At 38.3% G+C, this 16,426-nt stretch overlaps 1 protein-coding gene across 3 annotated transcripts in view; it reads left to right on the plus strand.

Annotated features, from left to right (window-relative positions):
• ROBO1 (roundabout guidance receptor 1) overlaps positions 1-16,426 on the plus strand; it is a 1,387,368-nt gene that overhangs the window by 276,319 nt on the left and 1,094,623 nt on the right. For all 3 annotated transcript variants that reach the window (XM_073584451.1, XM_073584454.1, XM_073584452.1), the window contains exon 2: positions 1,262-1,383. In XM_073584451.1, the coding sequence (XP_073440552.1) occupies positions 1,296-1,383 (88 nt within the window). In that variant the 5' untranslated portion in view covers positions 1,262-1,295. The remainder of the gene's footprint in view (positions 1-1,261; positions 1,384-16,426) is intronic.

Below are 16,426 nucleotides of genomic sequence, written 5' to 3' on the forward strand. Positions count from 1 at the left end.
TCAGGTCTGATGGGTGTCGCGGTCCGGTCCAGCGCCTCCCATCTTCATACGAAGACATCCTCTTCATCCCGTCCTGTAGTGGCTCCAGCGCAGGTGCACTGCTCTGTCCTGTTGAGGGCAGAGCAGAGTCCTGCAGTCCACAGGCGTCGGGAGAGGTCTGGCCCCTTGCACACTGCAGTATTCTGCTCTGCCCTAAACAGGGCAGAGCAGTGTGCCTGCGCTGGAGCCACTATAGGACGGGATGAAGAGGATGTCATCTTATGAAGATGGGAGGCGTCTGACCGGACCGCGACACCCATCGGACCGGACCACCCCCTCCGGTGAATATTATCTAACATGTTTTTCTTATCTTTCAGGTTACATCAGGGGCTTATCTACAGCATTACAGAATTCTGTAGATAAGCCCCTGATGTCAATGCCAGCAGCTGATACTGGAAAAAAAGGGTGACAGATTCCCTTTAACTGTACATTATCATTCACTGCTTTTCTGCTTTTGTAACCCTACAATAAGACACTTTCTTCCAATAACCCTAGTGTCCTTCAGTGCCTCTTTACGTAATGAATACTGCATAATGCTCCAGCTGTAGTTATGTACATGCTTATTTTATAAAGGTTTTAAAAATATATTACTTGTGTATTTGATAACATCAACTTTTACTCATTTCTATATTTATTTGCATTACAACATTGCCGCTAACTTTAGTATGGCCATTCCGGCTTTATAGTTATCATTAAAATTGATTAATTTTGCTCATCCCATCTAAAAATCCAATTTACATTTACAATATATCCCTGTGTTTATCTAGTACCCTAAATGTGTCAAATGCAAAGAATAAAGCACCATACTGTCTAAAAACCACTACTCTATGGATCGCAATGGGCAAATGACTTAACTATTACTTTAAAATAAAGATTTGCGGGAATTCACAGAGAATGTTATACAGAATCATAATGGGGAGGAATAGCGGAGAATATAAATGTATACAACCATTGTTTTTCTAATGTGACTGTGGAGCTCATATAAATGATATTATCCAAACCCTTGACTTAGCACATTCTGACAAACTGTCCTGCATTTATTATGTCTCTCAGCCATTTAGCAATTTCCCATATAGTAGAAAATTGTACAGCTTTTTGTATCGAACATCATTCGGAGTGAAATGCTTGCTTCTATATTAATCATGTCATTTGTCAGTATTCTCCTTGAAATTGACACGAGGCTCTGAACACTTTCCTGTCTCTTTTCGCTTATATCATTCAGATAGCATCGAGGTAATGATCAAAACGGGGTCAAGATGAAATGGACAAGAATGCCCTCATTTTCCCTGTCAGTGGTTTCAGTCATATTGCTTCTTCACTTGGTAGTCGCCCAGATGATTCCAGGTAAGGTGAATAAGCTACGGCATGTAGCGAAATGTTTGTTATAGGCTCTGTTCACACAGTGACAACATTTTGTTTTTGGAAGTAGAGGGAAGTATACACATTATTCTTGTTTGGATCCAACTTTATTAGTGAGTATACATGGAAAATTCCACTAACCATGCACTATGCGATACAGTTCTGTAATCATAGGATATACAGTATATCTAAAAAGTAGCACATTTTCAAGAATATAAGAATATTTTTTATAGGTTATTCATACTGAAACTAAGCCTGTGTTATATAACTGAATATAATATCTAATGGCATTAAAAGGAATCTGTTAGCAGGAATTCACCCCAAGAACTATACTTGCATGTCGCTCTTTTAAAGACAAGTCCAGCGATACCTTTCCATGGCCAGTCTGTTCCTCCATTACTGAGAAATGAGCCTTTGAATTGAGGCTGAAGATCTGAATCTTCTGTCACTCCAGCTCTATTGCTCACCTGCACCACCTCCTCCTGATTGACTGATGGCTCCTTTGACCAAAGTCACACAGAATGGAGGCTGTCAGTCAGGCAGGAGGAGGTGGCTCTGGGTACGGAAGAGAGCTGGAGTGACAGAGGCTTCATATCTAAAGGCCCCGCCTCACATAGCGAGATCACTAGCGAGATCGCTAATGCATCACCGATTTTGTGATGCAACAGCGATCTCGCCAGCAATCATGCTACATGTGACACATGGCGGTGACCGGCCCCTCTGCTGGATATCGCTGATGGTGCTCGAATGTCCAGGCCATTTTTTAATCATTGGTGTCCCGCTGGCCAGCATGCATCGCTGTGTTTGACGCCGATGAGTGACCTCATTGGTGATGCAGAACTCAGAGACGCAAGCTGGAATCATTCAGAATAGCTGCTGCGTGACAACGCACCAGCGATCCTTACCACGTTGCATTGTTGTCGGGATCACTGGTGCATCATTGAAGACATCTGCTTGTTTGGCGGCTTACTAGCGACCATGTAGCGATGCACCAGCGATCCCTACCAAATCGTATCGTTGTCGGGATTGCTGGTGAGTCGCTATGTGAAACTGGACCCTAACACAATCTTTCAGCTCTATTTGCATATTGGTTCAAATGCTGATTTCTTAGCAATGGAGGAACTGACAGACCATGTAAAGGTGCACACATAAATAGTTTGGGGTGTGAAATCCTGATGACAGATGCCATTTAAGAAGGTTGCATTGGATTAGAATATAAGGTCTACTATGTTTCCATAAATCTTACCATGCCTATTCATGGGCTATATCTTGTACTACAACCAGTTCCAATGTGATTAAAGCTGAAATACCAGACACAGCCCAAGGACAGGAAAGCACTGTTTGAAAAAAATTTAAAAAAATAAAAAATAAAACTCTATGTTCAAAACGTGGATAAAACCTTTTGGCAAAGACTGAAACGTTCTATTTTAATTAATTGCTCATTCATGGTTACTTAAGCATACAATTGAGTAGTTAAGTTTCCATGATGAGTATTTGGTGTATTTTTGATGCTGTATATATTCAATGTTCAAAAAATACAGTGTCTTACAGTTCTAGCAAAGTGGATGGGATTTATAGAAATCTCATAGCTAATCTGCTGCACTTACACAGCTTAAACTGACCTGGAGCACGCTTTTAAACTATCAACATGTCAATTTCACGTGCTGTAAATAAACATTTTATTTACAGATTTTCCCCTATAGGCTTGAATGAGATGAGAAAAATCCTCAGATAAAAACATGTGTTTTTAGAGTGCACTAAAAATGCATGTAATCCATACATGACTTTATCAATAAAGTTTATTAAAGCTAAGCAACAGAAAGTTTCTAAAGCGAAGTAGTTTTATTTAAAACATGACATACCAAAAAGAGACAGAAAGCACAGCTGAAAAAACACAATAAAAATGCATGTAAAAAATAGACCAAAAAACGCAATGGTACAGAAAATATGTGACATCAAAAATTCACCAAATACCTATTGTGGGAATGTCGCCTTACATTCTTAATTTATTGTGCGTGTGATTGTTAATTGTACTTATTGCTGTGCAACTTGTAATAAATGTCAAATATTTCTTGTTTTTTTTATTTCATGAGCTTTTTGCTCTTAGAATTTTATTATAAAGGTCATGAAATTACTGTTTTTCTTTGTCAATGTCGCTTTGGTCAAACCCTCTTCTCATATTAGTAAATGACATTTGATCTCTAAATTACAGTATAGTAGGGAGCCGGAAACCCTAAATAAAAAAAAATCAAAAGGAAGGCAAAATTACTGTATAGTAGGGAGCCGGAAACCCTAAATAAAAAAAAATCAAATGGAAGGCAATGGTGAAAGCAATGCTAGAATTTATGATCAAAGTTGTGCTACAACAAAAATTAATAATACATGCATTATTCTAATGAAGCGCATAATCAGTTCCATTCTTCTTTATATACTCCATCACCTGACAAGTTTGACAATAGATGAATGGACTTTAACCTTGGTAGAGGAAAATAAATCAAATACAATTCCCTACATCTAAGTCAACTATTAAGATTCAAAATATATGAAAAATAGCACTTCCAGCACTTGAGCGTCATGTAAAATTCCCCGATCGCCCAATAAAGCAATCTTTTTCAATTTTGCATCCTGTACTTGAATATTGCAGGTTTTCTGGATTGCATTAGTGTGTCATGCTACATTTTATCCTCAAAAATTACATACAGAGGGGAAAATAAGTATTTGACACTGTAACAATTTTGCAAGTTTTCCAACCTACAAAGAATGGAGAGGCCTGTAATTTTTCCTAATACTCTGCACTCATTACCTGCATTAATTTCACCTGTTTGAACTTGTTACCTATAGAAAAGACACTCATCCACACACTCAATCACTCACACTCCAACCTCTCCACTATGGCCAAGTCCAAAGAACTGTCTAAGGACACCAGTGACAAAATTATATACCTACATAAGGCTGTGGTGAGCTACAGGATAATAGGCAAGCAGCTTGGTGGAAAGGCAGCATCAGTAGGTGCAATTATTAGAATACGGAAGAAACACAAGATGACAGTCAACCTTTCTCTATCTGGAGCTCCATGCAAGATCTCACCTCGTGATGTAAGGAAGATTCTGAGAAAGGTCAGGAATTAGCCAAGAACTACACAGGAGGACCTGGTCAATGGCCTGTAGTAGTAACACACTACGCTATCTTGGATTAAAATCCTGCAGGCCACGCAAGGTCCTCCTGCTCATACCAGCAAATGTCCAGGTCTGTTCGAAGTTCACCAATGACCATCTGGATGATTCAGAGAAAGGATGGGAAAAAGTCATGTGGTCAGATGAGAACAAAATAGAACTTATTGGTTTCAACACTTCTTGCCATGATTGGAGGAAGAAGAAGGATAATTACAACCCCAAGAACACCATCTCAACTGGGAAGCATTGTTGGTGAAACATTGGGAGTGCTTTTCTGAAAAGGGGACAGGATGACTGCATTGTAATGAAGGGACGGTGGATGGGGTCATGCATCACAGGATTTTGGCAAGCAACCTCCTTCCTTCAGTAAGAGAATAGAAGATGAGTCATGGCTGGGTTTTCCAGTGTGTCAATGACCAGAAACAAACAGCAAAGGCAACTAAGGAGTTTCTCCATAAGAAGCATTTAAAGGTCCTGAAGTGGCCCAGCCAGTCTCCATGCCTAAACTAAAAAGAAAATCATTGGAGGGAGCTGAAACTCAATGTTGCCCAGTGATAGCTCCGAAACGTGAAAGATCTGGAGAAGATCTGGGTGGAGGAGTGGGACAAAATCCCTGCTGCAGTGGGCGTAAACTGGGTCAAGAACTGCATGAAATGTCTGATCTCTATAATTGCATACAAAGCTTTGTGTACCAAATATTAGGTTCTATTTATCTATTGTATCTAATACTTAAAATGCAAATTAATTATGGAAAAATCATACAATGTGATTTTCTGGATTTTTTAAGATTCTGTCTTTCATAGTTTAAGTGTACCTATGATGAAAATGTCAGACCTCATTTTTTGCATGTGGGAAAACTTTCAAAATCGGCAGTGTATCAAATACTTATTTTCCTGTACCTTATGCCTAGCATTAAGACTTGGACAAAAATATTTGCTTTTCCTAGTTTTAGTAGGTCCAACACAATACCATGTGTACATTGTGCAATACCTACTAATCACAAATGGAGCCAGGGATGCCGGCAAGTAGAAGGATGTTCGCAATCTTCATATTTGGCGCACAAGGGTCCTGTGATTTTTTTAAAATTTACCTGATATTGAGTCATAGCAGCTCCTGACTAGTTAACTAACCCACCCATTCCACCTCTTTGCACCCTTTACCTGACATTGATTCATAGCAACTCCTGACTTGTTAACTAACCCACTTATTCCACCTCTTTGCAGTGTAAATATCCAGCATTTCCAGTTTCCATTGTAGTTGATGTTAGCTATGGCAAATTGTATGTTAAAGGAGCCAGACGAGAATCTGACAGGGGAAAAGATGCTATGTCACTGACAGCTTGAAAAAGCACAGAGCGGGAATCCCTCTCGGGGCAATGACAAAATAACATTTCTTCTTTTTTGCCAGTATAGTTCAATTCTACCGCCAACACTTGCCTCTTGTCTTTTAAGACATGGATACAGAATTGATGTATTGATGGCTGCAGGAAAGAATTTCGGCTCCTTTATCTTGTACCATCTTCACCGGCATGAACCCTAAGCACAGTCATTGGCTGCAGCAGTCAATTGCTATAGTCATGCCATCATCACTGCAGCAAAAACTGGGGGCAGCAGCAAAGAGGCAGAACTAGATCGCCAGTGGGTAACAAAGGCAACATTTTTTAATTTTTGCAAATAGCAAACATTTGGACTAAAAGAATGTTCATGGTGGACATCCCTTTGACTTTTTGGTCACAGTAAAACCTTTTAAGGCTTGAAATAGAAGAGTTTACACTATTGTACTATGGAGCTGCAGGAACTAAATTGGCTCAATCACTGTTCAATTATGACATATTCTTCCATTACAAGCTTTTGAACATCATATTATTTTATAGTCTTAAACATATCTAAGTGTGCCAAAATTGAATTAGTGGTCTAAAGCTAAAGATCGCTAGTGGAGAAAGACAAACATTTGTTTTGAATTTTCTGATAAATAGAATTGGCGCTTTGCCGAGACAATACACAAAAATATGGCTGTATTTACAGTTGATGTTCCTTTAATCATTTATTTTTCACTATTCTTTAGTGTCACTTTTCATTTTGGCAAACATATGCTGGCAGTGAATTGAGTAACTTTTCTCGCAGTCAGCTGTGTAAGCAGTTTAGCTTATTCTATTACCATTGAAGTGCTTTGCAATAGGTTTGCTTCATAAATCTGCCCAGTAACGTCAGTTGTCGAAAATCCTTTTACAAATATGAATCATTTTTTGTGAAGCCAGAACTTGCAGAGGAAAATCAAATGTCAACATTCAGTTGTATATCTCCTGAACAAGCAAGAATGGAGAGTGGTCAAGAATCAATTTACATTTCTGGCATCTCATATGGCGGCTGCATGGTTATCTGTGTAGGGGATAGAGATTGTTAATCTACAGGGCAAACAGATGAAACAAGAGTCAGGATATCAATTAAAAATTGTGCAGCAGATTTAAATATGGTAGCTCATAGTTTTTGCTTATTAAGAGTGGGACACTGTATTCAAACATGAAGTCTTCCTTTCATGTGTAAATGTGTAAAAAAGATAAATCTATATTGCCTGTCACAAAATATTATTTTTAAATTCTGTTGTACGTTTAAATGGCACCAAAGGTTGCAGAATTTACTTAACCCAGTGACCAAGTCCCATGCACCATTGATAAATTATGTGCTTGATAAGTAGGGTCTCCCACTAGGCTAAAAACTGTAGAATATACTGTCATAACTGTATTTTGAGGCTTGAGAAAGGCCAGATATCGCAGAAACGTTGCCTTGTCTTCCTATTATTTTGACTTTTTTTATATTTTGTGGAATAGATATTTCACTTTTTAAGGATTATCCTCTGTTGTCTCAGGTTTCTTGAATATTCTATCATAGGTTGCAGATGCTGCACCCAGATCCTAGTCCTGGAGGATGCCCAAAGATCCATCTGGCACATCGGATGCTATTGGCATTATAAATGGCACATGGGAGGTATAGGCTCCTGGTACTAATTTTGCATTGGGACTTGAGATATTTTAAGTTTCAATAGATCCACATCAAAACACAGGCAAACCTCCATTTAAGGCAGAGTCCACTTTGTCTCCTAGATATCTTATTTATTTTCTTGTGAAGTGTGAAGATTAATCATATGTAGCACAAAGTGGTTGTTTGTAAGCTTTAGTTTCCAGGTCGATAGTGTGGGACTTACAATTTTCCCAAAAGTTGATTTCAAATTATTTGAGACATCTCACAGTTAGAATGTCAGGAAGATATCATCTTATAAATGAGAGTGTCTCCTGAAATTAGGTTTTGGGCAGTTTTACACTTTATTAGTGTTAACAAATATTGGTCCAAATCAAACCTACTGTGAAAAGACATTTATTATCCTTTGAATTCTTTCCAAACCATAAAGCAAAATTCAAAAATCAGATCAGTCTTCTGTCCAATCTTCCACTGCTGAATAGATGTTACATTAACCTTGACACATGACTTTAACGTCAAAGACTTCTTGTTGATTCAAATTTATGGGTAAATGCATAACAACATTTTGTGCATTTTGTGCATTGATTTGACAACATAATGCTGGAGTTCTACAAGCACCTTTGATATGGACGTTTCTCTGCAATGTCTCATTTACTTATTATATGGGCATGAACAATAATGTGCCAGAAAAGCTCCTGCTGCTTGATAATTACATCCCTAACCCTCCATTTAATTGACAGAGGTAATATTGTCATTCATTTGCTGATATACATCAATATGTAAATCTATTTGTACTGCTTTTTACTGTCTTGAAGTTGCTCAATTCCATATAGTGGCAACATGTGAGATACTGTATATGTTTGTTTTTTTAAATAAACTCATCTGGCTGATGAATGCCACTGTATGTGTCTTGCTTGCAGGTGGCACACTTGGCTCGTGGTCCCAATGTGTCACAGAGCTGGGCTTGCCTAGGAGGGGCATAGCTAAATGGCTACCTGTTTTTTACTGGAGCTCCTGATGGTGGAGACAGGATTAAGCTGCAGGTATCCACCAGGCACCACTCCTAGGCAGTACCCGGTACTGCAACTGCTGACCCCAAAGGTACGCTCATAGGGACTGGATTCAGAGTCACAAGCTAGGCTAAATTCAGAGCCTGTTCAGACAGATTGAGGATTCAGTTTCTGCTGAAGTGGCTTTGGGTTCAGGATTTGCTGGAGCGGCTACAGACCTCAGGTACCACCAAAGCGACTTTGGGTTATGTACACAATAACGGAAATACAGGGATAGGAACAGGATAACAAACTAACTTTAAATAGGGTAAGGGACCTGGCAACATACTGTTGCACACAAAATGATGGGAAACAACAGGGGTTGCTCAGGCACCTCCCTGATAGGGAGGCTTCCATTTATTCTTGGGTCATTTTTCCAATTGGGTGTGTACAGGGGAGCGCACGCACTAGGATCACTGCCGGAAGCCTGTGTGGCATGCACAGGAGACAGGAATGACACAAGGAGGCTGCCATGATGTCCCTGCCGGGAGGTAAGAGAGGTGCCACACTGGGATGCTGACATAGTGCTGCAATATAAAATCTGATTGGTTTGTGCAATTTGTAAGATAAAATGAAATAAGAAGACAAGAAAAAGAACTTTTGCTATTAGCTTTTCCCCAAAAATATGTTTAATGGAATGAAAAAACAAAATATGAAAAAGTTAATAAGAATATTAAATAACTAATTATAAACATCCATATTGATTCAGATTGACATATGATATTCAGGAGGATCAAAGCACAAGGAGTCATTCAGACATCAGCATTTCCCACATAGAACTTGTGCTTTTTATAGTCTATGGAGCTGTTCGCATTTCTATATATTACTCAAAATCACGGAGACTGGTCCGATGTCATCCATGTGATGTCTTTTTTGTTTGATAAGAGAGGCTTGAGAAATTGCAAATCATTTACATTTTTTCATATGAGGAAAACTGATTAAACTCTGATGGTAAAAACTGACAAAAAATGACCAAAAGCTGATGAAAATCTGATCGAATTCACTGTTAAAACGCTGACAGTTCTTTGAAGAAAGAAAGCGATCTGCACCACAAAAACCAATAAGGCCCCACCAGGAATATAGTGTGTACTGTTACAACAGCCGTCTGCATGGAAAGTTAAGCATTCAGCCTGGACTCTCGGATGCTCAATCAGATATAGCAGTGAAATGAATACTTGTTCTGGAGAGAAAGAGAGATGGCACTCACCGGTCTCAATTGTCCATACTTTTATTTAAGATGGTTAAAACATGCTGCCCGGGGGAATGGGATCAGGAGTATGCAAGAGACGACAGCCGTTTCGCCCTATTGTGCTTTTACGGGTAACAGGTCAGAGGAAATGATGAGGACTGAAATACCTGCTCTCAGGTATACTCCTTCCCCAGACAAATCCCCCAATCTGACATGATAAGACATACATACATTAATCAAAGTGCAACAATAAAAAAGGAAAAGAACATATTTTCTTATTAAAAACAATACTAATAAAGAGAGACGGAATTATAGAAAAATAGACATGTCAATTCTGTCATTGAAGCCGGTGGATTTCAATGCATCAGTGTGCATGATCCACCTAGCTTCTATTCTGAGGAGAAGCTTATGCAGATCTCCCCCTTGCGGGGGTAAAAACAACCCTTTCTATACCTGCAAAAGACAATACTTTGGGATCTCCCCCATGGAAATTTCTGATATGGTTAATCAAACAGGGGACTCCTTTACCTGAAATAATGGACTTGAAATGTTCCCTGAATCTAATGTATAATGGACATATTGTCTTGCCTATGTAAATCACGTTGTGTATGTAATTTTTTGCTCTTGTAGTTTTTTTTTACATAGGCAAGACAATACCTGTCTTTTGTAAGTATAGAAAGGGTTGTTTTACGCCCTCAAGGGGGAGATCTGCATAAGCTTCTCCTCAGAAAAGAAGCTAGGTGGATCAGATTTTTTCTGATAATATATATTGCAAAGTTTTTTATTTAGTGTCCTATTGATTTATGAAATAAAAATTAAAATGACAGTGACACTTTAAGTTCTACAGTTCTCCTGTATCTGGCGTTTGATTTTTTTTGTTGTTCCTTTGCCTCTCCATTCCTGAGATATGGCCCCCTCTTCCACGTATATAAATCTAACATTTTTAGCTGAATGGGCATGATCATCAATTCTTGTCTGTGGAGGTCTTCTTGAAGACTACAGCCCCTTGTTCCATAGATTAGGCTTATATAGAGGGAAGAGAGGGCCGCATCTTAATTACGGAGATACGCGGAAACAAAATAAAAGCAAAGTCAGATTCAAAGGAGGAGCAAAATTTACATTATGTTATAACATATGCATACTGTATATATGTGAAGTGAAAAGTCTTCTTTAAGCAGGTAGTGGCAGACAATGGTCCACTTCCATAGCATATATACAGAGCATATATAAGGCGCTGCCATACATAACTAAGACTTAGTCTCCCTTTCTAAAAATGTTCACTTTCCCAAAATAAATATTCAGATCAGGGATGATGGCATTAGACAGAAAGATATGAGAGCTCAAAATCTATCCAAGGCAATTTACCTGTCAAAAAAGGCATTTGCTGTTGTTCTAAAATGAGCACCTGTGGAGCTCAACTTATTTCCATGATAACTAGTTCCATCTCTCTACATTGGTTTCAATCTCATCAGAGCTTCACAGAATCCACTAAAAAGGCAGTTTTCATTGTTATTGCTCTACCCATCAATTTATTTTCAGAATAAAATCACAGGTGGCATTGTGATTTCATCCCTTCTTAGTAATTTTCATCACAGCCCTAGACCTGAACCGACTGATTACTTTATAAAGGCAGATATCTGCTTTCTTTAGTGGCTTCATGACTGATTGTGGTCTCAGATCAAATAAAAGAAACTCAATCTTTTTTTTTTTCCAGTGTATCTTCCATTATGTTGAACACCTAGCCTTGGGGGTCTTACTTAACCAAGCTGTTGACTAAAGGCTCAAAGAAATCTTGTATTGATTGGTCACTAACATCTATAGGAAATCTGGGAAGATGTGATTGGTTGTGATTTAAAATAATAGCATTCACTTGATAAATTCATTAATAGAGAGAGCAACTTAAAGAATATGTGTACTGTCCACTACCATTATAGAAATTTGGTTAACAATCCAGTATTTCACAATTCAAATAAAAAAACAAATATTATGGCATGCAAGTAGAGATGAGCAAACTGATTTGATGCTGATTAAATTTGTGACAATTGTTTGGAAAATTGCAGATCCCGGTGATTTCAAACAGCTTGTAATTCAATTTGTGTGAATCGCCAAAAAAAGCCGTTACCAATATATACATTGAAAAAGATTCCATCACTCCTACAAGGCGTACATGATCACTTCCCCATAAAGCTTTGAAACTTTCACATCAAATGGTATAGAGCAGCCAATCAAGAGGGACTATCAAAGCCTGCATAAAAGATGAAGCAGTGAATGTAGCAGCCACTTTACAGTGAATCAAGATAATGAAGGATTTCAGCGCTCACGACTCAGCAAAACAGATTTGGAGAGAAAGCCCTAAAATATTGAAAAAAATATTTAAGAAAGTATTGTTTTGTACAACTGCATCACTAAAGTAGATGAGTGTAGTAGTCTGTGTATAAAGCAAAGAATCAATTGATAGCGGGAGAGAGAGTTAAGGGCATGTCACACTAAGATATCGCTAGCAATATCGCTATAACTAGTGACGTTATAGCGATATTGCTAGCGATATCTCTGTGTCTGATACTTACCTACGACCGGCTCCCCCGCTGGTTATCGCTGATCGCACAAGAACGTCCTGGACTGTTTCTCGTCGTCAGCTTCCTGTGGCACTTCCTGCTGTGAGGACGAGCGACGCGTGGAGCCGAGCAGGAGGACGCAGGATCGCCTGGTGTGACAGGTAAGTAGCGATCCCCATCCCCAGCGATGTCGCTGGTGAGATCTGCCTGTGTGGCAGCTCACTAGCGACCACTTAGCTATGTACCAGCGATCCTGACCGCGTCATATCGCTGGTCGGGATTGCTGGTACATCGCTAAGTGTGACAGTACCTTTAGAGAGGTGTCAGCAGCAGTGCCAATACAGTTCACTGTTACATGTGTTGGCTTTTCATGCTTACCTTCTTCTGTGCTGCTTGTCTCTGGCCCTATTCCTTCTAGATAAAGGCAGTTCATGGTGTGCTACACATAGTCTACACACATATACTATAATTTGGCACAGTTGAACATTTAACGGGAACCTGTCACGCGATTGACCGCTACATACCTGCAGATATGGTGTTAATTTACAGGTGAATAGGTTTCTCAACCTGCCCAGCATCTGCACTTAAAGTCCTGCTGTCAGGGGGAATGAACTTCTTTCCGGGCCACCAGACTCCAGTGCCACTGCCGCCGCTGCCACGTCCACCTGGTAAGCTTTATTTGGACTATAACACTCACCTCTATTTCCCTCCCAAATCTGGGGAAATAAAAGGGTGTCTTATAGTCCAAAAAATATGGTAGATGATTGGAAGTTATTAGATATATGATAGCTATATAATAAATAGATATGTATATATATATAAATATATCCTGTAGATCTATAATTTCAAAAGCCCCCTACATATAAACGTGCACCATTTCATGCCTTACATGTGACCTTGTTTAACCTAATAACTAAATAATTTTTAAAAATTTCATAGGGTCCCCCTATAATTGATAACCAGCAAAGGTGAGAGCTGATATTGCATAATTATGTCATGTTGCCATGACCTTTCACACACTTGTCAGAACCTTCCCAGGCTTCATCAGAGCTGGAAATCACAGAGCATAATAAGGGACATTAAATTTGAGTAGAATAACTTATCTGCTAATTGAATTTCCTGGGAAAATCTGCACAAACAGGTGGGTTTGGATGTTGCCTGATCTGCTCATCTCTAATAGATACTGTATATACAGTATGTCTGTGTGTGTGTGTATATATACATATAGATAGATAGATATATAAAATTCTCCTTAAATTATTATTACTATTACTTGATCAATAGCGTAAAGCTTCAGAGCACCCAGTCTCTTTTTCATCTGTGTTTACTGGACTTTATTAATTGCACTGTCATTAAATTGGTTGTTTGCATTGAGGTTCATTTTGACACTACAAATGTATATAACGTGAAGCATTTATGTTAAGGCTGTTTATACCTGAAACTCCCATGATTCTTCGAATTCTAACTGAATGATTTTGGCATTCAGACTACCGCTTGCACAGACAGCAGTGGTTATACACGTGCAATACCACTCCATTTGCTAAAGGACCTTTGAGACCCTTGTTCTTAAGCTCACTGGGGTTTTAGAGGTCATCCGTCTATCAAATAACCTGTGAATAGTTGATAAATATTGATTATAGGATAGCCACTTTAATTGACCATAGGTGTTTGCAGTGATTTAGTTTACATTTCAGAATAACTGCCAGAAGTTTAGTTATAAAGAACCTAAATTTGGTCATGTTTTGTCCATCTGGAATTGACATTAAAGAAAGTGGTTCTATAACATTTTAAGCTTACGTAAGCAGATTTTTTTAAGCTTAGTCAAAAAAGAAAAATGGAATTGATACTGTGAGAATTTTTAAGGTAAATCGGCAAATAAAATTTATCTGAAACAATCTGTGTTTAGCATTGCTTTCATGGCTTCCATCCAGGTCTTCCATATGAATCCCTTAAAAACAGGATTCACATGTGCCTCTAACAGAGCTATTTAGTAGAATGAGGAAAACAAAGGTCAAATGGACTGTTTTCTTTTGTAGCAATGTCCATCTTTTCAGATGGACACAAGAACATAGTTGAACAAATCCCTGGATGGAAGCCATGAAAGCTTTGCTGAATGTAATGTGACTCTAGCCTAAGTGACATTTGTAATCCACATATACAATATATCTCAAAAAGATTTCTCTTTTTAGCTTCCAAACAATGTGGAGGCATTTTGTCAGAGACTAAAACCCAAGTGACACATTTGTAGAGTCTATAGAGATGTCAACGCTTAAGCTGAAATAAGTCGAGGCATTGAAAACTGCAATAATAAAGATATTTTCGGTACAATATGAGAGTGTATGATTTGGGGAATTTATATAATATAACCTTAGATATCATATCTTGGTATGATAGCACAAAAATACGGTGTAAACCTGAGAAAACATACCTCTTTGTCAATCATAACCCTTTTCCTCCTCTGATCAGAACTGACAGTGGTGTTAATATCTTTTTGATCGGCTCAAGAGCACTATTTTGAAGGTGACCTTGACTTTTCCATCCATACTTTGCTATTGAGAAATCACCAAGGCTTGAAAATACTATCAATACAAATGTCACCTCTCAAAGGAAGGACAAATAATAAGAAAAAAAAAACGAGACAGACATATCTTTGACTTCTAAGTTGTCATTGCTGATAACGCACCAAAAATGCCAGCTGTACTTCAATTGAACATTTTTATTAGTATGGATCCTGCGGGCACAAGCACGGCCTTAATTGAGTGAGTTAAGTTAAAGTGAGAGATGCAGCCACCACGTATGGGCTTAATAAATATATCCGTATTTTTAATCTAGCAGCAGAGAGTGTAACAGTTCCCTTTGAATAATGATGTGGCTTGTCAGATGAGGTTGAGTCAAAAACACATGTGCTACTCTATTTACTTAAGTAAGTCATCAGAATGCAGCGAGGCACACGAAGTGACTCATGTGGACATTTACAAGTAATGTTGTCCCTATTTCCTGGTTAATAGGAAGTGACAATATCCTAGATTATGACTGATAGAGGTGATAGAGATCACAGGCTATTTTTATGCCCGCAGGTAATTTTTTTTTCTTTGAGCACAGAAGGAAAAATAATTTAGAATTTTATTTTTTCCCGGGGAGTAAAATATATTTGTGTTAAACTATACATCAATGATTTGACTGATGTATTAGATCATAATTATAACCCTGATGTACTACAAAGATTGTGACCTTCAGAACACATTCAATAGCATATATACGATGGTTTGAGTGGGTATTTTTGTGCATCTATTTATTTGCTCCATGTCTTCCTTCTAATGTGTTGCTTTTGGAAATCAGATATTTCACATAGAGGAATACCAATTCTGAATGCAACTATTGGAGAAGCCTTCTTAGTTTTTCATGTTCATTGATGTTCTACTGATTAAAGCATTAGGCACCTAGTCAATGTATAGACTTTTGGCTAATATATGTATGAGAGTAATTTAGCTAGGAGGTTTGAATTATCGGAAAACACATAAGTCTTCAAAAATTACGAATTCGGTGAAACCATAATGTGTACATCAAGAGAGGAAGAATAGATTAATAAGTAATATGCCTAGAGGAAATGATGAAGATATATAATGATGCCTTAGGTAGCTATATTGAATCAATGACAACCTTGTGTCCACAACAAGCATTGCAAAAGTACATTTGTAATTCACTTATTCAGGTTAAGTCAATATCCCATTTTAGAAAATCATATGATAGATCCAAGATTCTCAGAGTTTCTATTTCCAGAGAATGATAGCTGAAGCTTTACATATCCTCAGATAAGTGGCATGAGAATACTAGCTAAAAAAAATTGTTGCCTTGAAAGTGGGCTTACCGTAAATATAAGCCCTAGGATGATTTTACAGAATTTTTGGAGTTTGCTGGAAATATAAGCTGTACTACAAAATTAATCCCTAGTTAGCCAATGGCATCTGGGGTATAAGCGAACTGGGCAATTTCTGAGGTCCCTCACTCTCTAAGGTGCTCCAAGTATTTCTATTTAAGATTGCTTAAGGACCTTTGGTGACATCATGGTCATTTGACCAGGATGCCT

This window comes from Dendrobates tinctorius, unplaced genomic scaffold, assembly GCF_039654945.1.
Source record: "Dendrobates tinctorius isolate UK_male_01 unplaced genomic scaffold, ASM3965494v1 ptg000084l, whole genome shotgun sequence".
Lineage (NCBI taxonomy): Eukaryota > Metazoa > Chordata > Amphibia > Anura > Dendrobatidae > Dendrobates > Dendrobates tinctorius.